A 22429-nucleotide genomic window follows, 5' to 3' on the forward strand; every position below is an offset into this window, starting at 1 on the left:
CCGTTTCAGTCGTCTGGGGAGAGGGGCTGGCCCGACCCACGTGCACAAACCCAATTTAACTGAAGGCATTGAGGGGGGGATCCGAGTTAAGGCTTGGGGCGAGTGGCTGCCGGCGCACGTCAACGCCCGAGCTCCGCTGGCAGGAGTTCCTTACTCGCGTGGGTCCCAGGGCAGACCGCCGGGGGGCTCCCGGTTGCCATAGCAACCCCACGCGCCTGGCAGGGACGGCGCGCGCCGCGGGGCTTCGCTACTACCGGAAGTGACGTGTTTCACCTGCCGAGCGAGGGCGGGGTGGGACCGGGCTGCGAGGTGCCGCCGCAGCCAGCGGGTCGGGAACGCGCGGGGAGCCGGGTGACTGAGACCCCGGGTGAGAGCCGCCTACCTGCAGTCGTCGCCCACAGCTGGGCCGCCACCATGGCGCTTCTGCTGCGCTTCGTGCTTCTGTGCGGAGTCGCGGGTGAGTGGGGGACAGATCGGTCCCTCGGGTCTTTATTGCCTGGCCAACCCTGGGGCGCTCGCTGCCTGCTGCCACCCGGGAACAATGAGGCTTGGGGGAGGGGGCGGGCGCGATTTGGGGGCGCTGCGGCAGTCGTGGCGGTGCGCGCGGAATTGCACCGGGGTGATTTTGCCGGACCGGGCGCGCGAGCCCCGAAGGTGGGTGGGGCCGCTGGGAGGGGAGCCCTGCGGGGCCGTGGGGTACCGGGGGGGCGTTGGAGTGGGGGACCGAGCCCCGGGATGTGGGGCGGCGGTGGAGAGGGCTCCCCGGGCGCGGGTGGGTGGGCGCGGCGTGCCGGCTGCGCCTGGCGTCTCTCCCAGAGTATTCTTTGCCGCGGGTGCGGGCTTTGCTTTATTTGCTCTTGCCCTTTCCCTTGTTAGCCGCGGTGTCGTTTCCATCGGGGTTACCCGGTTTCAAAAGTCTTGGGCGGCGAGTTTTCAGGTGTCGAGCAGTCCAAGCCAGGAGACCGAATTACAAACGCCATGATTAAATGGACACTGAGCTTTTCAGTGCCTCAGATCGTCCAAGCTACCTCTAGGAAAGAGGCACTGAACGAACTGTAGGCTGGGCATTCTTGGTCGAATGGAAGAGGCGAGCCCAGGCACGAGCTGTTAACTAGACGGTAACTTGACGAAGTGGACTGTGGAAAATCAGAAGTAGATTCCTGCAAAAATGCAGTATTGATTTCTGCAGTAGTGGGGCAAAGTGCAGAGGAGAAATTAGTAACCTTGGTTTTGAGTTTATAATGTTTTGATTCATTTTGATGATGACTTGTACAGGGAATTTCGAAAGGATTCGCCAAGTAATACATGTTCGACTGCGCCTTTCTCGGGAGGGTAAAAGGGCATTTAAAACTGCGTGGACATAAGGCATAATCGTTCGATATCTTTAAAAAACTGATTTGTTGCCATGTCTGTGCTTTAACCAACTGATACTGTCTTGTCAAAGTAAGCATTTTAGAACCAAAGGATTCATTAAACCAACCACAACAACAAAAAAATCCATCGGTGGGACCCTAGGAAGCACACTTTGTGTAGCCTCCGGAAGGATAATATTTTAAGCGCTCTAGAGCTGGATCGAGTGGTCCTTTCTGTTGGGATGGCTCTCTGCTTCCTGTTGAAATGTTAATTCCATTGTTGGATGCCCCAGCTGTGAGCATTACTCATGGGATCAACATTCTGTTAACAAATCTAATCTTCGATATGAGTCTATAGCATTACCTCCACCTTTTTAATACATATCATTTAGACATGGCTGAAATTTCCAAAGTAAAGCTTCCAGAAAAGCTAAGAGTCAGTAACCATTTTACATGATAACGTTACACCTTGTTTTGGTCAAGGACTAAACTGAAGTAGAAGTTGAGAACATTGTGATCTCTGTGGAAAAAAATGTTTTAGCCTATATCTAGAGCAGAGAAGTGGAAGAACATAAACCATATAGAGGATTCCCCCCCACCCCCACCCACAGGGATATCAGGATAATTGTCTGGATTTCATTTTTTTCTGGATGCCTCACTTTGGTAGGCACAATCTCATCCTAGGATATTTTGATACATATAGAGTCATTCTGCTCATAAACTGTACACTATGGTACAGTGAACATCTCTTTAAAGGACTGTTGGCTTCAACTAAACTATTTTACTTCAATTTTCCAGCTTAGGAAACAACTCAAAAACTGTAATTGATGTATGGCTTTGGGTATTTCTTCAGATACTTCTTGACATCTTAGAAATTTATTGCCATGAACTCAGTTTGGGTGGTAACATTATTGGATTCTACAATTGGCAAAACAAGGTGGAGGCTTACATATTAAAAATTGCAGTGCTATTAGTAGATCTTCCTCTAGAGCTGTCTCTATGTGGGTTGTAGAGTTTTCTGTTGTACTCTGGTTGCTGATGGAACACTTATTGATGCGTTTTTATCTCCTACCTAGTAGCAAGTCGTACCACTAGTAATAGTAGTGTCAGTAGTGGTAGAGCAGTAGCAGTAGTAGTAAAAATAAAGCCTTGATTATGCAGTTATTTTCTTAAAAATAAATTTATTTATTTTTGGCTGCGTTGGGTCCTCGTTGCTGCGCGCGCGCTTTCTCTAGTTGTGGCGAGCAGGGCTACTCTTCGTTGCGGTGGCTTCTCTTGTTGCGGGGCACGGGCTCTAGGCACGCGGGCTCAGTTGTTGTGGCACACGGGCCCTAGAATGCAGGCTCAGTAGTTGTGGCGCACGGGCTTAGTTGCTCCACGGCATATGGGATCTTCCTGGACCAAGGCTCGAACCTGTGTCCCCTGCATTGGCAGGCGGATTCTTAACCACTGTGCCAACAGGGATGTCCCTGATTACTCAGTTATTAAATGCCAGGCACTGTTCTAAGGGCTTTACATACACTCGTTTAATGTACCTTGCAGCCCTGGAGGATATATATGTATTATAATGATCCCTACTGTACAAGTGGAGAAACTGAGGCATGAAGTGGTTGTATAACTTTACTCGCCAAGGTCACAACTTTCCTTCTGAACCCCTGCTCTTATCACTATGCTGCCACTTTCCTCTTTGATTACCTCTAATCGACATCTTAAATTTGTATCACTGGTTACTGTCATTTATTAAGAACCTGCTGTTGGTTTGACCCTGTGCCAAGTACTGAAGGCTTTTATTATTAGCCTTTTAATTTCTTGATCTTAGTTGAATATTTTCAGTCTCTCTGCGAGCACGAGGATCCAGGGCTTAGACTGGTGTTGTAAGCTTAAATGGCCCATGACCCAGCAGCAGCATCATTGTCACCTGGGGATGACAGTGTTAAAGTTTGGGGTGCTGTTGTGCTTTTCACAGTGTCAATATGAGTGAAAGCAAAGTACTGGCCAGTGATTCTGGTCTCCAGACCACTTGTTAGCCATGCAGTGGCAGCAGGACCCTGTTCTCTGTGCTTCAGTTGCTGCTTGTGTCAAGAACGGGAATCCCACTGTATCAGTTGATATAGTGGGAAATGTTTATTGTTTTGCTTTACCTGGTGTTTTTTCCTTTACTTGAAAAAAATGAAGATTATTAGATGTGAACTTTATCCCCTCATATGCCTCTCTCTTAATACATTCCTGTCATTATACCACCACCAGGGCAAAAGTTGCCCTTCTCCAAGGCAAGCCACCCAACATTGACTCATTACCCTATCTGTTGTGGGGCTTTCCATAAAATTCCCCAATATATCTCATTGCACTAGGTCAGAGGGCAGGGGCATTACCTGTGCTGCTGTTCATTGTTACAGTCCCGGTGTTAGCTTGTGGCACCTGGCAGACAGCAAGTGTTCGGCAAATGTTGCACGGTTGAACGTTTTCAGCCTCTTTGCCAATAGGCCTATGTATATGATATGGCTCTCATCAGTTATATCTCTTTCCCTTCTCATCCAATAAAGATGGTCCTCCACTAGTGATCATTCCACTAGCCTTACTTCATTCCATTGTTAGAAGTTAAGCCTCTGCTTTATCTCTGACCTCATTATTCTGTCTCAACTCACCTGCTTCAGTTGCCAAAGGTATCAATAACCACGTGCCAAATCCACTTATTTCTTTAGAGCTCCTTGACACCTATTAACCTGCCCTTCACTACCTTCTTCAATAGGTCCCTTAAATGCCAGCCTCCCCCATGATTTAACCCATAGCCCTCTTCTCAGTCTCCATCTTAAACCTGGGTGACTTCATCTGTCCATCACTGTACACTCAGAATTGTTGCTAGTGACTTAAAAATGTTGCCAACTCACCTCTCCTTTGAATTCTGGGCCACTATTTCCAGCTGCCTAACATTCAGCATCCCATCTGAATGCACTTGAGTACCTCAGACTCTGTAGGTCCTCAACTGAACTTACCATTAATTAACTGATTAAATGATCCAGTCATTCAGATATCTATGGCCTACTGTATACTGTGGCTGTGCTAGATGCCCCTACAATAGTGCAGGTGTTTGCAAGGTGCAAAAGGTTTGGTGGAACATTCCCAGCAGATGGAGATCTGAAAGGGATAATGTGCCTTGGGTTCAGTGCGCATAAGGCATCTAACTAACACTTCTCTTTTTGATGTGCACCTGAGTCATTATGAGGGCATGTGGGGTGGAGCTTGAGAGTTTACATTTTAACACATGATGTCACTGCTGAGTACACTTTGGGTGGACAGAGACCCAGAGACTGTGCCGAGAGCTTAGGAGAGGATCCCCCAAGACTGGCGCTGAGAAGCTTGTGGAGGTGTTAAAGAAGTGAGGTTCTACACTGAGATTTATTCTCTTGAATGGTGTAGAACTCTGCAGCAGTTCTGGAGGCAGGTAGGACCAATAGATCTAACGCATTAATCCAGCTGGGATGACCTGGACACAAGCAGTCCCTGTTGAAATACAGCAGAGTGGTGCTGGGCTTCTTGTTTCATCTGAAAATTGTTCTCAGGGAGATGCAGAGGAACCTGGTATCTGGTTGATTGAATGAGTGGCAAGAAAAAGTTGGAGGGAGCCAGTAAGATTTCTGGCTTGAGTGAATGATCATGTCACTAATCTATAGGGAGTAAAGAAAAGAGAAGCAAATTTTAGGGAGATGACAGTGAGCTTTGGACAAGTTGTATTTGTGGTGCCTGAGGGGAATGGAAGTGAAAGATACCCAGTAAGAAGACTTAAGCAAAGGACTGGATCTCAGGAGAGAGGCAAAGATGGGTGATACAGAATTGAGCATCACTGCTGATAGGTGGCATCTGTGTCTGGTTAACCAGGAAAAGGAGGTAGGACTAGAAAAGTAGGTGAAATGTGATGTTGGGGAACATCAACATCTAACAAGTAGTCAGGAGGTGAGGAACCGGGGACAGTAAGGAGTGATGGAGAGTGCAGGGGAACTAGAGGATGAGGGTGTCCCAGAAACTGATGAAGAAATGAGGCCAGTGGGTCTTACATTAGGAGATTATTGAGAACATTTTGGAAGTGATAGAATCCAGAGGGAGGACAGTACCTGTACTGAGAGTAAAGCTAGATTTTAAGAGATTGAGGAGAGGGCATCAGGTAAGTAGAGAATAAGAGATTACTTTGCACTTGCAGTTGGTTTAGTGCATGTTGCACGTATGGCCTTCATTCCTGGGGACAGGAGCAGACTCCATGGGAGAAGGTAGAAGCCAGAAGATAAGAACTCTAACCTCTGTGTGTGTGTGTGTTTATTGAAGTTTAGTTGATTAACAATGTTTCAGGTGTACAGCAAAGTGATTCAGTGTGTGTGTGTGTATATATACATACACACACACACACACACACACACACACTTTCTCAGATTCTTTTACATTATAGGTTATTACAAGGTACTAAATACAGTTCCCCGTGCCATACAGTAGGTCTTCATTGTTTATCTAGAACTCTTAACTTCCCAACCTCCCAGACATAGAACCTTGCTCACATGATCATTCTTTAAAACAGTGTATTCCTCTTTACACTCATTCCGGGACTCTGAACCCTTTGGCTTCCCAGGGGATGTCACTGTCTCATCCCATCTCTTATGTAGGGATCCCATCAACTTTAAAAAAGCTTAAATATCCCTCCGGACATGGCTTCAACCCTTATATCCCTCTTTCAGCACTGCCTGTCTCTCCTTTTCTCCACCGGATTTCTTGAAGGAGTGGATTTGTTGACTCCATTATTTTCCTTCATATGCATCAATTCTTCCACCCTTTGCAATCTGATTTTCACCCCACTCTACTCCTGTGAAACCGCAGTGGCCGCTGTGGCTGCATCCAGTGGACATGTCACACCTTCAACCTCTTAAACCTCTTAGCGAGAATGGCTCTATTGACTAATCTCTTTCCTCCTTGAGCTGTTCCTCATTCTCCTTTGTGGGCCCACTTTCCTCCCTCTACTTAAATGTCAGTTTCTGGCTTCAGTTACCATTTATGTCCTTACAGCCTCCAGTCTGTTTCCTGTCTCACTCTCCCAAAGCTTTGCCCATAATGTCAAACCACTCACTTGACAGCTCTGCTTAGACTTCCCACAGGTACCACCAGTTGAACCAGTCTCCAAACCACTGTTCTCTCTCACATTAAATGGCATTTTCAGCCACCAAAATGCCCAGGCAAAAATCTGGATACCTTACTTGACTTTTCCTATTCTCTCCCCAGCTTATACCCAGTTTCTAAGTCACTTGTATCCCTCCAGCCACTCCTGGAGGGATACAGCGTACCTCAGTGTATACCACCATCTCTTAAGATGGTTGAAGTAGCCTCATAATTGGTTTTTCATTGAGTGAGGAAATAAATGGGGAAAGATGTAATAGGCAGGAATTTCTGTTTGTTGGCTTGAGAAAAGACCTGGAAGGGAAAGAGTATCTGAAGATCAAGAAAAGGTATATCATTGAAGAGGTGAGCAGGGCTGGGCTCGGTGTCCTGCACAGGCCAGCTTTGTGTGTGTCAGCCCTGCCATGCGTTCAGTATTGGAGTGAATTTATGTTACCACTCCAGTCTCATTTTAATCCCCTGCTTGCAGCCTGTTCTCCCCTCTCCCTTCGTTTCCGCCTTTCCTCTGTCGTACTCAAATCATTATCACGTGTAACTAAGTAAAGGCAAGAATTGAGACTGGGAGCTTTTGATTTGCTTCATTTGGTGGGCAGCAGGTAATGGATGCGAACGTTAAAATAATTTTAAAATTATTTAATTATTAAGGTAACCTGGAAAATAATTAAAAATTATCTAACTGAAATGAGCTTATGGCTTTATCTTACTGTCATTTATGTAGCATTTTTATTTTATTTATGTATGTATTTCGGCTGCGCCAGTCTAAGTTGTGGCACGTGGGATCTTTAGTTGCGGCGCACATGCGGGATCTAGTTCCCCGGCCAGCGATGGAACCCAGGCCTGCTGCATTGGGAGCTCAGAGCCATAGCCACTGGACCATCAGGGAAGTGCCTTCCTTGCATTTTTTAAAGAAAACAAATCTAATGTTCTAGAATAATTGTTAGATTGGTTTTGGAATTAGGTTGGTTTCTATTAAGAATATGATGCTAAGTGGAAGTAAAGAGCAGTAACCTTTTTTGGCCCTGGCTCCTTTATTTTCTACTTAATTTCTTCAGTGGGGCTGAAATTACAAATGGTGGAGTGTGAGGGGGATGGGAGAACTTCACCTTGGCACAGTGAAGTGGTCTGTACAGGAGGCTGGTAGTTTATGGTTTGGTGATCTCTTGGGGCTCATTTATTGATATTCTTTGTAATTTGTTCACTTTGTTGAATCCATTACTGTCTCCAGGTAAAAGAAAATGGGAAGGAAGTTGAAAATGTTTCTGTATTCAGTGGCAAAATGGTGACTTAAAGGAACATTTACCTCTTTTGTGCTTTCCCACTGGTCTTTTCTGTAGGCTTTCCCTTCCCTCATTGACTCACCCTTTCTGGTTTCTAATAATGAGCTGGCCAATTAAAGTTTAAGCCTTAAAGGCCTTAGCTTGACTCAGCAGTATTTGCGGTTTATTTTAATTGGCAGGGTGCTGGTAGAAAAGGTTATTGCCTGCTCTGTTGACAAAGGGAAGGTAGGATAAGGGAAGGAGATAGTAACAGTCTATTTTTAGGGTAGGTGTGAGATCAATGGCAGGGTTCAGTTTGTCCTTTGATAGTTGGTGAGAAAAGGATTAATAGTCACATTAACCAATGTTTATACATACTGAGACAATGCAAATTTCTTTACAGACTATTAAATCACTTTCATTCTTTCAGAGATATTTTACAGGTTGGAATGGGAATGCTGTTTCATTTACTTCTAAGAAATGAAACTTTAGATTTCAGGAAGAAGCAACATAACTAATCATGATTACTTTTTCACTTCCCTATCATGTAACTGTATGTTCTGTGTGAGTATTTATTTATTTATTTATTTATTTATTTATTTATTTATTTATTTATGGCTGCCTTGGGTCTTTGTTGCTGCACGCGGGCTTTCTCTAGTTGCTGCGAGCGGGGGCTACTCTTTTTTTTTTTTTTTTTTTGCGGTACGCGGGCCTCTCACTGTTGTGGCCTCTCCCGTTGCGGAGCACAGGCTCCGGACGCGCAGGCTCAGCGGTCATGGCTCACGGGCGCAGCCGCTCCGCAGCATGTGTGATCTTACCGGACCGGGGCACGAACCCGTGTCCCCTGCATCGGCAGGCGGACTCTCAACCTCTGCGCCACCAGGGTAGCCCCAGGGCTGCTCTAGGCACACGGGCTTCAGTAGTTGTGGCACACGGGCTTAGTTGCTCCGAGGCATGTGGGATCTTCCCAGACCAGGGCTCGAACCCATGTCCCCTGCATTCGCAGGTGGATTCTTAATCACTGCGCCACCAGGGGAGTCCCTGTGTGAGTTTTACAGGTTTCTCCAAAGGAAGTATGGTTTGGTTGCACAGATAAAAATGCTCTCAAGGAATCTCAAGGAATATGCAGATATGGTGAAATCAAACGTGTTGAGCCACATCTTTGTTGAATTGTTAGAGTGACTCTAGTTGACCCTCCTCAGTCTCTCAGATTCCCCAGTGAAGAGTGCTTTGAACTCTTGAATACCAGACTATTCCCATGGGGGTTTTCTTTAATGGACCAGACAGAAACTTCAAGTGTTTTGTGCCCTGGATAGTTCTACAGTAAGAATTGAGAAGACTCTTTAACCTACTTGGTTGTACACTGTGAAATCTGATACTTTTAGAATGAGCTGGTAACTCTGGGCTAGAAAAGTGATCTTACTGTGTTTTTAAAGACAGTTTCACATGCATCTCATTTGAATCCACTCTCCTGACAGCCTATGGGTAGGAAGGACACCTTTTTTTTTTTTTTTAATAAGGAATCAAGTTGTAAAGCCAAGGCCTTAAGTTCAATAAATTATGGCATTGGTCCAAGACAATGCTGTCCTAGTAGAAACATATGTCATTTAAAATGTTCTGGTAGTCACATTTAAAAGTGAAAAGGAAAAGGTGAAATCAATTTGTATATATTTTGTTTAACCCAATATATACAAAATATTAATTCCATATGTAGTCAAGTTGAACATCAGTAAGATTTTTTTTTTTATATACTAAGCCTTCAAAATCTGGTATTTTACCTACAGCACATCTCAGTTTGCACTGGCCACATTTCACGTGCTCAGTAGCTGTGTGTGGCTAGCAGATACCCTTTTTGGTCAGCACAGGTCTAGAACTTGGAGCTTTAGTTTCCAGTCACCTTCCATCATACTTAGTTTCAGAACATTCCACTAACTAAAATAGCATGGGTGTGGTGTGCCATCAAAACAGCTTTGTCAAATGGAAAGTGTCTTTGGAACTGCTCTCATGAGATTTTATCTAAAATAATTATTTGTATCACAGTATTCCCGTTGACAGCAAGTTAAATAATGTCTCTTGTTAGTTTCTTGTAATCATCAGAGCATTTGTTGCACACAAAATTATATTTTGTGTGCAAAAAAGCTGTCCTTTTTTGGTAGTTATATGCATTTATATTTTAGGTATAAGGTAGAAAAAACAAATATATGGACAAAATAATATTTTTAGCTTGCCTATGGGGGGAATAAATGCATTTATGGAAAGATTGAAAGTAAGGATAGAGTGGTCCCTGGTGATGGTTGCTAGGAAATTTGAATTTATTTTGGGATATTAGAAAGGAAATCATGCCAAGATTGAGGCAATCTTACAACAGTTAGACACGCTTACAACAGGGTTTTTTTTTTTTTATTGTAACTAACCTTTTCTTTATTAACTTCAGTATTTTCCGTAAGTAGGTAACATTTGCTTGTTTTGCTGTTATGTCTGCTTTTTTTTTCCTGTGATCTCATCTTTATAAGACACATCACCTGAGTTTCTTTGCTTGTTTTGTTGTTTTGGCCAGGTACTCACTTTTCCTGTTTCATGTTAATTAAAGGAAGAAAAGAGAGCCTGAGGTCGTTTTTGAACAAGGAGGCAAAGGCAGATTTCTTAAAATGAAGCAATACATGTTATTTTACGAAGGTGATGAAAATATTCACTATGGCAACGGATCTGCTTTACCCATAATGCAAAATACCCTATTTGCATTTGTTTTGCCAGAGACTTCTGAAATTAGCATCTCTGTATTAGAGAACATGGGGGAAATAATACACTACATAGACTGAAAACAGGCTGAGACTTAATTTTTTTTTTAAGGCTTAAAAAAACAAAACTTTTATTTAGAAAGGCTGAAATGATTGCATGCTAATTTGAACAGATAGGTTGTATAAGAAAATTCCATTTTTGATACCCTCGAACACTTGGATTCCATTATGTGTGCTTTGCTCTTTCTTTAGACCTCTTAACTTCAGACTGGAGTTGAACAGAAATGTGGCGTACTCCTTTCCCCTCAATTCACTGAGAATTAATTTTATTTATTTATGGAAGGGTTTTCATTTTTTTAAATTAGTTATCTATTTTATACATATTAGTGTATGTATGTCAATCCCAACCTCCCAATTAATTTCCCCCCAAACCCCCGCCCCGCTTTCCCCCCTTGGTGTCCATACGTTTGTTCTCTACATCTGTGTCTATTTCTGCCTTGCAAACTGGTTCATCTGTACCATTTTTCTAGATTCCATGTTAATGGAATATAGAAATTCCATTCTGACTTACTTCACTCTGTATGACAGACTCTAGGACCATCCACATCTCTACAGATGACCCAATTTCGTTTCTTTTTATGGCTGAGTAATATTCCATTGTATATATTTACCACATCTTTATCCATTCCATCTGTCGATGGGCATTTAGGTTGCTTCCATGACCTGGCTATTGTAAATAGTGCTGCAATGAACATTGGGGTGCATGTGTCTTTTTGAATTATGGTTTTCTCTGGGTATATGCCCAGTAGTGGGATTGCTGGGTCATATGGTAATTCTATTTTTAGTTTTTTAAAGCACCTCCATAGTGGCTGTATCAATTTACATTCACACCTACAGTGTGAGAGGGTTCCCTTTTCTCTACACCCTCTCCAGCATTTGTTGTTTGTAGATTTTTTGATGATGGCCATTCTAACGAGTGTGAGGTGCTACCTCATTGTAGTTTTGATTTGCATTTCTCTAATAATGAGTGATGTTGAACAGCTTTTCATGTGCCCCTTGGCCATCTGTATGTATTCTTTGGCCCATTTTTTGACTGGGTGGTTTATTTTTTAAAAAATAAATTTATTTATTTTATTTATTTATCTTTGGCTGTGGTGGGTCTTCATTCTGCATGCAGGCTTTCTCTAGTTGCGGTGAGTGGGGGCTACTCTTCGTTGTGGTGCGTGGGCTTCTCATTGTGGTGGCTTCTCATTGCAGAGCACGGGCTCTAAGTGCATGGGCTTCAGTAGTTGTGGCACACGGGCTCAGTAGATGGGGCTCATGGTCTCTAGAGCACAGGCTCAGTAGTTGTGGCACACGGGCTAAGTTGCTCCGTGGCATGTGGGATCTTTCCGGACCAGGGCTCGAATCCATGCCCCCTGCATTGGCAGGTGGATTCTTAACCACTGCACCATCAGGGAAGCCCTATGCAAAGGTCCAATTTGTTTGTTTTTATTTCCATTACTGTAGGAGGTGAGTCAAAAAAGATCTTGCTGTGATTTATGTCAAAGTGTGTTCTTCCTATGTTTTCTATAAGAGTTTTATAGTGTCTGGCTTTACATTTAGGTCTTTAATCCATTTTGAGTTTATTTTTGTGTCTGGTGTTAGGGGAATGTTCTAATTTCATTCTTTTACATGTAGCTGTCCAGTTTTCCCAGCACCACTTTTTGAACAGACTGTCTTTTCTCCATTGTATATCCTTGCCTCCTTTGTCATAGATTACTTGACCATAGGTGCGTGGGTTTATCTCTGGGCTTTCTATCTTGTTCCATTGATCTATGTTTCTGTTTATGTGCCAGTACCATATTGTCGATTACTGTAGCTTTGTAGTGTAGTCTGAAGTCAGGGAGTCTGATTCCTCCAGCTCTGTTTTTTTCCCTCAAGACTGCTTAGGCTATTTGGGGTCTTTTGTGTCTCCGTATAAATTTTAAGATTTTTTGTTCTAGTTCTGTAAAAAATGCCATTGGAAATTTGATAGGGATTGCATTGAATCTGTTGATTGCTTTGGGTAGTATAGTCATCTTCCAATCCAAGAACATGGTATATCTCCATCTGTTTCTGTCATCTTTGATTTCTTTCACCAGTGTCTTACAGTTTTCTGAGTCCAGGTCTTTTACCTCCTTAGGTAGGTTTATTCCTAGGTATTTTATTCTTTTTGTTGCAATGGTGAATGGGATTGTTTCCTTAATTTCTCTTTCTGATGTTTCATTGTTAGTGTATAGGAATGCAAGAGATTTCTGTGCATTAATTTTGTATCCTGAAACTTTATGAAATGCATTGATTAGCTCTAGTAGTTTTCTGGTGGCATCTTTAGGATTCTCTACGTATAGTATTGTGTCATCTGCAAACAGTGACAGTTTTAATTCTTCTTTTCCAATTTGTATTCCTTTTATTTCTTTTTCTTCTCTGATTGCCATGGCTAGGACTTCCAAAACTATGTTGACTAATAGTGGTGAGAGTGGACATCCTTGTCTTGTTCCTAATGTTAGAGGAAATGCTTTCAGTTTTTCACCATTGAGAATGATGTTTGCTGTGGGTTTGTCATACATATGGCCTTTATTAGGTTCCCTCTATGCCCACTTTCTGGAGAGTTTTTATCATAAATGGGTGTTGAATTTTGTCAGAAGCTTTTTCTGCATCTATTGAGATATCATATGGTTTTTCTTCTTCAATTTGTTAATATGGTGTATCACATTGATTGATTTGTGTATTTTGAAGAGTCCTTGCATCCCTGGGATAAATCCCACTTGATCATGGTGTATGAACCTTTTAATGTGCTGTTGGATTCTGTTTGCTAGTATTTTGTTGAGGATTTTTGCATCTATATTCATCAATGATATTGGTCTGTACGTTTCTTTTTTTTGTAGCATCTCTGTCTGGTTTTGGTATCAGGGTGATGGTGGCCTCATAGAATGAGTTCGGGAGTGTTCCTTCCTCTGCAATTTTTGGAAGAGTTTGAGAAGGATGGGTGTTAGCTCCTCTCTAAATGTTTGCTAGAATTTGCCTGTGAAGCCATGTAGTCCTGGACTTTTGTTTGTTGGAAGATTTTAAATCGCAGTTTCAATTTCATTACTTGTGATCGGTCTGTTCATATTTTCTATTTCTTCCAGTTTCAGTCTTGGAAGGTTATACCTTTCTAAGAATCTGTCTGTTTCTTACAGGTGTCCATTTTATTGGCATAGAGTTGCTTGTAGTAGTAGTAAGATGCTTGTAGTAGTAAGATGCTTTGTATTTCTGCAGTGCCCATTGTAACTTATCCTTTTTCATTTCTAATTTTATTGATTTGAGTCCTTTCTCTCTTTTTCTTGATTAGTCTGGCTAAAGATTTATCAATTTTGTTTATATTCTCAAAGAACCAACTTTTAGTTTTATTGATCTTTGCTATTGTTTTCTTTGTTTCTCTTTCATTTATTTATGCTCTGATCTTTATGATTTCTTTCCTTCTGCTAACTTTGAGTTTTGCTTATTCTTCTTTCTCTAATTCCTTTAGGTGTAAGTTTAGATTGTTTATTTGAGATTTTTCTTGTTTCTTGAGGTAGGCTTGTATTGCTATAAACTTCCCTCTTAGAACTGCTTTTCCTGCATCCCATAGGTTTTGGATCATCGTGTTTTCATTTTCATTTGTCTCTCCATATTTTTTGATTTCCTCTTTGATTTCTTCAGTGATCTCTTGGTTATTTAGTGATGTATTGTTTAGCCTTCATGTATTTGTGGTTTTTACGGTTCTTTCCCGGTAAATGATTTTTTTTTTTTTTTGCGGTACGTGGGCCTCTCACTGTTGTGGCCTCTCCCCTTGTGGAGCACAGGCTCCAGAAGCGCAGGCTCAGCAGCCGTGACTCACGGGCCCAGCTGCTCCACAGCATGTGGGATCTTCCTGGACCGGGTCACAAACCCGTGTCCCGTGTATCGGCAGGCGGACTCTCAACAACTGCGCCACCAGGGAAGCCCCTTTTTTTTTTTTTTTAGGTACGTGAGCCTCTCACTGCCGTGGCCTCTCCCGTCGCGGAGCACAGTCCCTGGACGTGCAGGCTCAGCGGCCATGGCTCACGGGCCCAGCCACTCTGCGACATGTGCAACCCTCCCAGACTGGGGCACGAACCCGTGTCCCCTGCATTGGCAGGCGGACTCCCAACCACTTCACCACCAGGGAAGCCCCCTGTAAATGATTTATAATCTCATAGTGTTGTAGTCGGAAAAGATGCTTGATATTTGTTTTCTTAAATTTACCAAGGCTTGATTTGTGACCCAAGATGTGATCTATCCTCGAGAATGTTCTGTGTGCACTTGAGAAGAAAGTGTAGTCTGCTCTTTTCGGATGGAATGTCCTATAAATGTCAATTAAATCTATCTGGTCTATTGTGTCATTTAAAGCATGTGTTTCCTTATTAATTTTCTGTTGATGATCTGTCCATTGGTGTTAGTGAGGTGTTAAAGTCCCCCACTGTTATTGTGTTACTGTCAATTTCCTCTTTTGTAGCTGTTAGCAGTTGCCTTATGTATTGAGGTCCTCCTATGCTGGGTGCATATGTATGTATAATTGTTATATCTTCTTGGATTGATCCCTTGATCATTATGTAGTGTCCTTCTTTGTCTCTTGTAATAGTCTTTGTTTTAAAGTCTATATTGTCTGATATGAGAATTGCTACTCCAGCTTTCTTTTGATTTCCATTTGCATGGAATATCTTTTTCCATACCCCCACTTTCAGTCTGTATGTGTCCCTAGGTCTGAAATGGGTCTCTTGTAGACGGCATATATATGGGTCTTGTTTTTGTATCCATTCAGAGAGCCTGTGTCTTTTGGTTGGAGCATTTAATCTATTCACATTTAAGGTAATTACCGACATATATGTTCCTATTACCATTTTCTTAATTGTTTTGGGTTTGTTATTGTAGGTCTTTTCCTTCTCTTGTGTTTCCTGCCTAGAAAAGTTCCTTTAGCATTTGTTGTAGAGCTGGTTTTGTGGTCCTCAGTTCTCCTCGTTTTTGCTTGTCTGTAAAGCTTTTGATTTGCCCCTTGAAGCTGAATGAGATCCTTGCCTGGGAGAGTAGCCTTGGTTGTACGTTCTTCCCTTAACATAAGCTGTTAACCTTATGGGAGTCCCCTTTTATGTTATTTGTCATTTTTCCCTTGTTGCTTTTAATAATTTTTCTTTGTCTGTAATTTTTGTCAGTTTGATTACTGTGTGTCCTGGCGTGTTTCTCCTTGTGTTTATGCTGCCTGGGACTCTGTGCTTCCTGGACTTGGGTGGCTATTTCCTTTCACATGTTAGGGAAGTTTTCCACTATAATTTCTTCAACTATTTTCTCGGGTCCTTTCTCTGTCTCTTCTCCTTCTGGGACCCCTATAATGCGAATGTTGTTGCGTTTAATTTTGTCCCAGAGGTCTCTTATGCTGTCTTCATTTCATTCTTTTTTCTTTATTCTGTTCCACGGCAGTGATTTCCACCGTTCTGTCTTCCAAGTCTCTTATCCGTTCTTCTGTCTCAGTTATTCTGCTATTGATTCCTTCTAGTGTATTTTTCATTTCAGTTATTGTATTGTTCATCTCTGTTTGTTCTTTAATTCTTCTAGGTCTTTGTTAAACATTTCTTGCATCTTCTCGATCTTTGCCTCCATTCTTTTTCCGAGGTCCTGGATAATCTTCACTATCATTATTCTGAAGTCTTTTTCTGGAAGGTTGCCTATCTCCATTTCCTTTAGTTGTTTTTCTGGGGTTTTATCTTGTTCCTTCATCTGGTACATAGCCCTCTGCCTTTTCATCTTGTCTATCTTTCTGTGATTGTGGTTTCGTTCCACAGCCTGCAGGATTGTAGTTCTTTTTGCTTCTGCTGTCTGCCCTGTGGTTGAGAATTAATTTTAATCAGAAATGAAAGCTGAATGCTTTCCTGAGCCGAGTGTGTCTGTGTGTTTGTGAGGGGCAAGGGGGAATGGGTGGGTCACAATCCAATTCAACAGATACTTACAGAAAATCTATCTGTGTGTTCACATTCTTAACTCCCCCGTTTGGTTTTACATTATAATTTACACTTTCCCTGGTCCTGATTAAGTTATATGTTAAATTTCTCGTACAGAATCTCAATCCCTGTGGAAGAAGTTTGGGGGGTAAATACATAATCCGTACACGTGGGTGAGACATTGTAATAGGTGCTTCAGGAGGTATGAGGAAGATGCCATTCCAGTACTATTGGCACATTTCAATCTGGAGGAGGGAGACTGACACTTATTCTCGAGTAAATTAAAACAAATAAATAAGGCAGAGCAGATGTGTTATGTGATGTAAAACCATGTTTTTCTCATTATTCTCTTGGGGACCCACTGACTTCTGCAGATCATTTTCCCCCTTCACCTTGTGTACCAACCCTTCAGCCCACTGTTTATGCCAAACTTCTGGTTTCTTCCTCACACTGACCATGAAATGCCCTGCCTTATACTCACCCCCCCCACCCCCATCATAGCCATATCTTGGTATTTTAGGATTTTGGTCCTACAGTTTGCTTTTCAAACATCTCTACATCACAGTTCCTTGATCCCTCAATCACAGTGATTTTCTGTGCATTTCACTTAGGCAGTCAGTCCTCTCCTTACACTTAGTTCTTCCTTTGAAATCTTGAACTCTATTGTCACTATTTCCCAGCTTTGTCAAATTTTCATCACACCTTGCTGTCATTGAGATCTCCAGGCCCTTACCCCCTCCCACCCTGCTTCTAGTCTTCCGGTTACTTTAAAACCAGAATTTCTATCCTAATCCTGCATCCCATAGTCAGATTTCAGCTCGCATTCCTGGTGTGGATCAATGCTACAGGCCAGTTTCTTTGCTCCTGCTCATGGACTGGGGTGCACATCTGGAGAAAAAGTGCACATGCATAGCTGCATACATTAGGGAGACTGTTGGCTAGACTTTTTGGCTAGCCATTTGGCTAGACTTTTTCAATTACATTTATAAAACATCAGAACGTTTTATATATATATATATATATTATACTCACACACATATACTTATACACACACACACATATATTTATTTATTTACTTTTTGGCTGCACAGCGCAGCTTCCAGGGTCTTAGTTCCCTGACCAGGGATTGAACCCAGATCCCGGAGTGGGAGTGCCGAGTCCTAACCACTGGACCACCAGGGAATTCCCAGCACATCATATTTTTAACAAAGACAAAATAAAAATAACTTTTCTGCCTTTAACTCCTTCAGTTCTTTTTAAATTGATTTTAAAATAGATCTTCTGGGCTTCCCTGGTGGTGCAGTGGTTGAGAGTCCACCTGCTGATGCAGGGGACGTGGGTTCGTGCCCCGGTCCGGGAGGATCCCTCGTGCCGCGGAGCGGCTGGGCCCGTGAGCCATGGCCGCTTGGCCTGCGCTTCCGGAGCCTGTGCTCCACAGCGAGAGAGGCCACAACAGTGAGAGGCCCGCGTACCGCCAAAAAAATAATAATAATAAAATAAAATAGACCTTCTATTTGAAGTATGACATTCATACATAGAATAGCATGCAGTTTAAAACATTATTTACCAGTTTACAGGTTAGAACATTATTACAAAGCAGACCCATCTATACAGTTATCACCCAGATCAAGGTATATTACATAACCTGCAACTCAGAAGTCCCCTCATGCCCCCTGCAGTCACTTCCTTCACTGTCTTCTGATTTCTAACAGCATAGATTAGTGTTGGCACTTTATATAAATGTTATATAAGTTTTTCTTATAAGTTTTTCTCCCTAAGCTTCCTATCATGCTTGTACAATTATTCCCATTGTGTAGCTCTAGTTTATTCATTTGCTTTGCTGTATGTTATCGCATTGTGTGACTGTACCACAGTTGACTTACCCATTCTACTGTTGAATGAAATTTTTTCCCTCCAGTTTTCTGCTGTTGTGAAAAATGCGGCTGTGACATCCTCAGGCATTTGTTTTAGTGCACACGTACATACAGTTTTCTAACTATGACTGGCTTTCTGGGGTCTTATAGATCATACATCTGTGTAGCTTTAGTTGATGCTGCCAAACATTTTCAAAAGTTAATTGTAGGACTTCGCTGGTGGCGCAGTGGTTAAGAATACGCCCGCCAGTGCAGGGAACACGGGTTTGAGCCCTGGTCTGGGAAGATCCCACATGCCACGGAGCAACTAAGCCTGTGCGCCGCAACTACTGCGCCCACGCGCCTAGAGTGCGCATGCCGCAACGAAGAGTAGCCCCCACTTGCCACAACTAGAGAAAGCCTGGGCGCAGCAACGACGACCCAACACAGCCAAAAAAATAAACAAAAAATAAACAAACAAAAAAGCAAAACAGAAAAAAACAAAACAAACAAAAAAGGAAATAGACACACACACACACACACACACACACACACACACACGAGAGTTAATTGTACCAGTTGACACTCCCATCAATAGAGATGAGAGTTGGTCCACATGCTCAACATAGCCTTTTCTCGTTTTGTCTGCTCTGGTGGGTGTGTAGTGCCACATCATTGTAGTTTTCTTTTTCAAACATTTTTATTATGGAAAATCTCAAGTAAATATAAAACTAGAAAAAAAAAGGGATGATAAACCATATATCTTTGCTCAGCTTCATCAGCTGTTAGCTCATCTCTGTTGGACTCGTCGTGCTATTCGTGGTCCTTCGATTTTTCTCCCATTCCTCTTCACATAGTTCAGACTCGAACCAGTCTCCAAAAACCCCCCTATCCACATTTTTTTCTGCCTCTTTTATTCTAAGTAAATACTCTGTGCCTCCTTTGTTACAGAGGAAATGTCCTTCCCTCGAATCTTATTTAAAGTTGTCTTATCCCGTTTTCTAGGTCTCGTTGTCTCCTGGGGTCTTGATCCTTTACTCTCTGAGTGTTCTGTTCTATGTATTTTAACCTCCCATTCTATTTGCTCTTTCCTCTTGAGTTATAAACATGCTCTACATTTCTCATTTCGAAACAGCCTTTCCTTGACCACACAGCACACTGCTATCTCCTACCCTTGGGAGCCATGTTCCTCAAAAGAGCAGTCATTTTCTGTCTCTGCTCACATATTTCCACCTCTGTAGTTAGAAATATCCCATTGCACCCTCCCCAGGCCCCGAGCCGTCAATAAATCAGATTTGGCCTAGGTCACCAATGAGGTTCTGATTGCCAAAGCTAGTAGATACATGTCAGTGTCCTTTATTTACATAACAGATTTTGAGTTCTTCCTATATGAAAGGCTCTGCTTAGTGTGAGGGATAAAAGATTAAATGACACCTTCCCAACACGCTCCACGAATTTATTTCCTAGTAGGAATGATAGGCTTGGAAGATGACAGTTAGTTGTCATACTGGATACTGTCTATTTTACTTATTTATTTTTGGTTGAAGTAGAAAAGAATAGCTTTATTGCTTTGCCAGGCAAAAGGGGCCACAGCGGACTAATGCCCTCAAAACTATGTATCACCACCTGGAGGAGGTAATGAGTTTTATAGTAACGGTTCAAAGAGGAGGGCATGGTCAGCTCATGGACATTCTTCTGATTGGTTGGTAGTGAGGTAATTGGGAGTCAGCATCATCGACCCGGTTCTAACTGGTCTGCTTGTATGCAGCACACAGTTAACTTCTTCTACCTGGTAGGGGTTTCAGTATCTGGTCTCAGGACTTAATGAACCTCAGGTTCTTGATGTCTCATTGCAGAAAGAATTCAGTGAGAGACAAAGTGACAGGTAAGAAGTGGATTTATTTAGAGAGAAGCATACTCCATAGACAGAGTGTGGGCCATCTCAGAAGGCCAGAGGGTCCTGGATACTGCGTATTGAAAGGATGATACCAAGTTGTGCTGGAACTGTTCTAAGAGCTTTACATGCATTATTTTATTTAAACCCTATAAAGAAGTAAGCATTGTTACTACTAATTCCCATTTTACAGAAAAAAAGTTAAGACTTTATTTATTTTTGGCTGTGTTGGGTCTTCGTTGCTTCGTGTGGGCTTTCTCTAGTTGTGAGCAGTGGCTACCCTTCGTTGCAGTGCGCGGGCTTCTCATTGCCGTGGCTTCTCATTGTGGAGCATGGGCTCTAGGAGCACGGGCTTCAGTAGTTGTGGCTCGCAGGCTCTAAGAGCGCAGGCTCGGTAGTTGTGGCACACGGGTTTAGTTGCTCCGTGGCATGTGGGATCTTCCCAGACCAGGGCTCAAACCCGTGTCTCCCGCATTGGCAGGCGGATTCTCAACCGCTGCGCCACCAGGGAAGCCCCGATGTTAATACTTTAAAAGGCTAGAAACTTGCCCTGGCTAAGCATTTGGTAAGCTCAGTTTGAATTTGAATGCAGATCCGACTTCAGAGCCGATACTATTTGTGGGCAGAACTGCTTGCATAATTCAGTCTGCTCATATGTCAGAAATGTCTGCACTTGCTGTGAGGTGAACTCAGAGAACTGTCGCTACTGCCTTTGAGTTGTGCAAGGAGGGGAGGGGATGGATGTTGAGGGAAGGCTTCTTGTTGGTTGCTTGATTGATGGGCATATTTAGATCTGAAACATAATTTACTAACACTGTTTATTTATGTTTGAGCCCTAGAGAGACAACATGTCCAAAGTGATAGAGCTTTTTTGTGACAAACTTGACAACAGATCCTGGTCTGGTATTTATTTCTCTGTTTAAAAAAAAGGGTCCACCCAAACTCCTGAACCATGTGCTACCTAAACTGCTGTCTTCTTGGAAGTCTAGTATAGGAGAGGAATAGTGTAAATCCTGAACCCTCCTTCCACCAAGGTGATTGCAATGGGGTCTAATAACTTACTCACTGTGTTACTTTGTAGTGACTTTTAAAAGGAAATGTCTTATGTCCGGGGGTGTTGACTGGTGGACTTCTTGCAGGACGAGTGTGGCTTGGGAGCCAATCTGCCTAGCTTTGTATCTTGCTCCCATAGTAGCTTAGATACCTCTCAGTGTCTCTGTTTCTTCACTGTAAAATCGGGATGATATTAGTACCTCTCTCAGAGTGGTTATGAGGCTTGAAAGAGTTAATATGTGTAAAATATTTTGAAACGTGCCTGACACATAATAGGTACTCAGTCACTGTTAGTTACTATTTATGGTTAAGATGATGGTTTCCTCATTTCCGTCTCAGTTTATTTCCTGGGCACTTGCTTTTTGATTTCTCATTCGGGGTGGCGAGCTGAAAATTGATATTTAAAAAAACAGCATAGAAAAAACCAGCATTAAATAAGTATACTTAATGTCATTTCTCATTGTTATTATCTGACTGTAAGTATTATTTTCTTAGCTCTAAGTACATATTAACATCCTGTATTGAGTAACACATGGGAATTAAACAAAAACTCCTAGACAGCAAAGAGCGTAATTTCTGTCTACCTTCTGGTATCTTCTTTTCTTCCCCAGCAATATTTAAAGGCCTAGTTGGGGTAGTTAACTAGTGTTAACATACTTAAAGTGTTTTTCTTTTTCCTTTCTAGAAAGAAACACTATTTAGGTGAATTTTTTTTTTTTTTTTTTTTGCGGTACGCGGGCCTCTCACTGTTGTGGCCTCTCCCGTTGCGGAGCACAGGCTCCAGACGCACAGGCTCAGCAGCCATGGCTCACGGGCCCAGCTGCTTCGTAGCATGTGGGATATTCCCGGACCTGGGCACAAACCCGAGGCGGACTCTCAACCACTGCGCCACCAGGGAAGCCCTATTTAGGTGAATTTTAAACATTGCTAATCCCAAAACAACTCCCTGGTGAGAAGGAAATTGGCAGATTGGCATTAGGATCAAGGAAATGGTCTAAATAGCTTGGCAGTTGCATTTTTGCAACATTTAAAACAGGGTTTAAAGTATCCCAGTTACTTACTTGCTAACCCAGACATCTGATGTGTAGTATTTGTTACCAAACACACACAAAATTATACTTGTCATGATCAGTCCC

General features: G+C 42.5%; 1 protein-coding gene across 2 annotated transcripts in view; it reads left to right on the forward strand.

Annotated features, from left to right (window-relative positions):
- Positions 1 to 207: 207 nt before the first annotated feature.
- The window catches only part of CXADR (CXADR Ig-like cell adhesion molecule), a 73090-nt gene continuing 50868 nt past the window's right edge, over positions 208 to 22429 (forward strand). Inside the window, exon 1 of one of the 2 annotated variants that reach the window (XM_032630955.1) lies at positions 208 to 457. In XM_032630955.1, coding sequence (XP_032486846.1) covers positions 415 to 457 — 43 coding nt within the window. In that variant the 5' untranslated portion in view covers positions 208 to 414. The remainder of the gene's footprint in view (positions 458 to 22429) is intronic. The other variant, XM_032630954.1, reaches the window with a different exon arrangement.

This window comes from Phocoena sinus, chromosome 4, assembly GCF_008692025.1.
Source record: "Phocoena sinus isolate mPhoSin1 chromosome 4, mPhoSin1.pri, whole genome shotgun sequence".
Taxonomy (NCBI): domain Eukaryota; kingdom Metazoa; phylum Chordata; class Mammalia; order Artiodactyla; family Phocoenidae; genus Phocoena; species Phocoena sinus.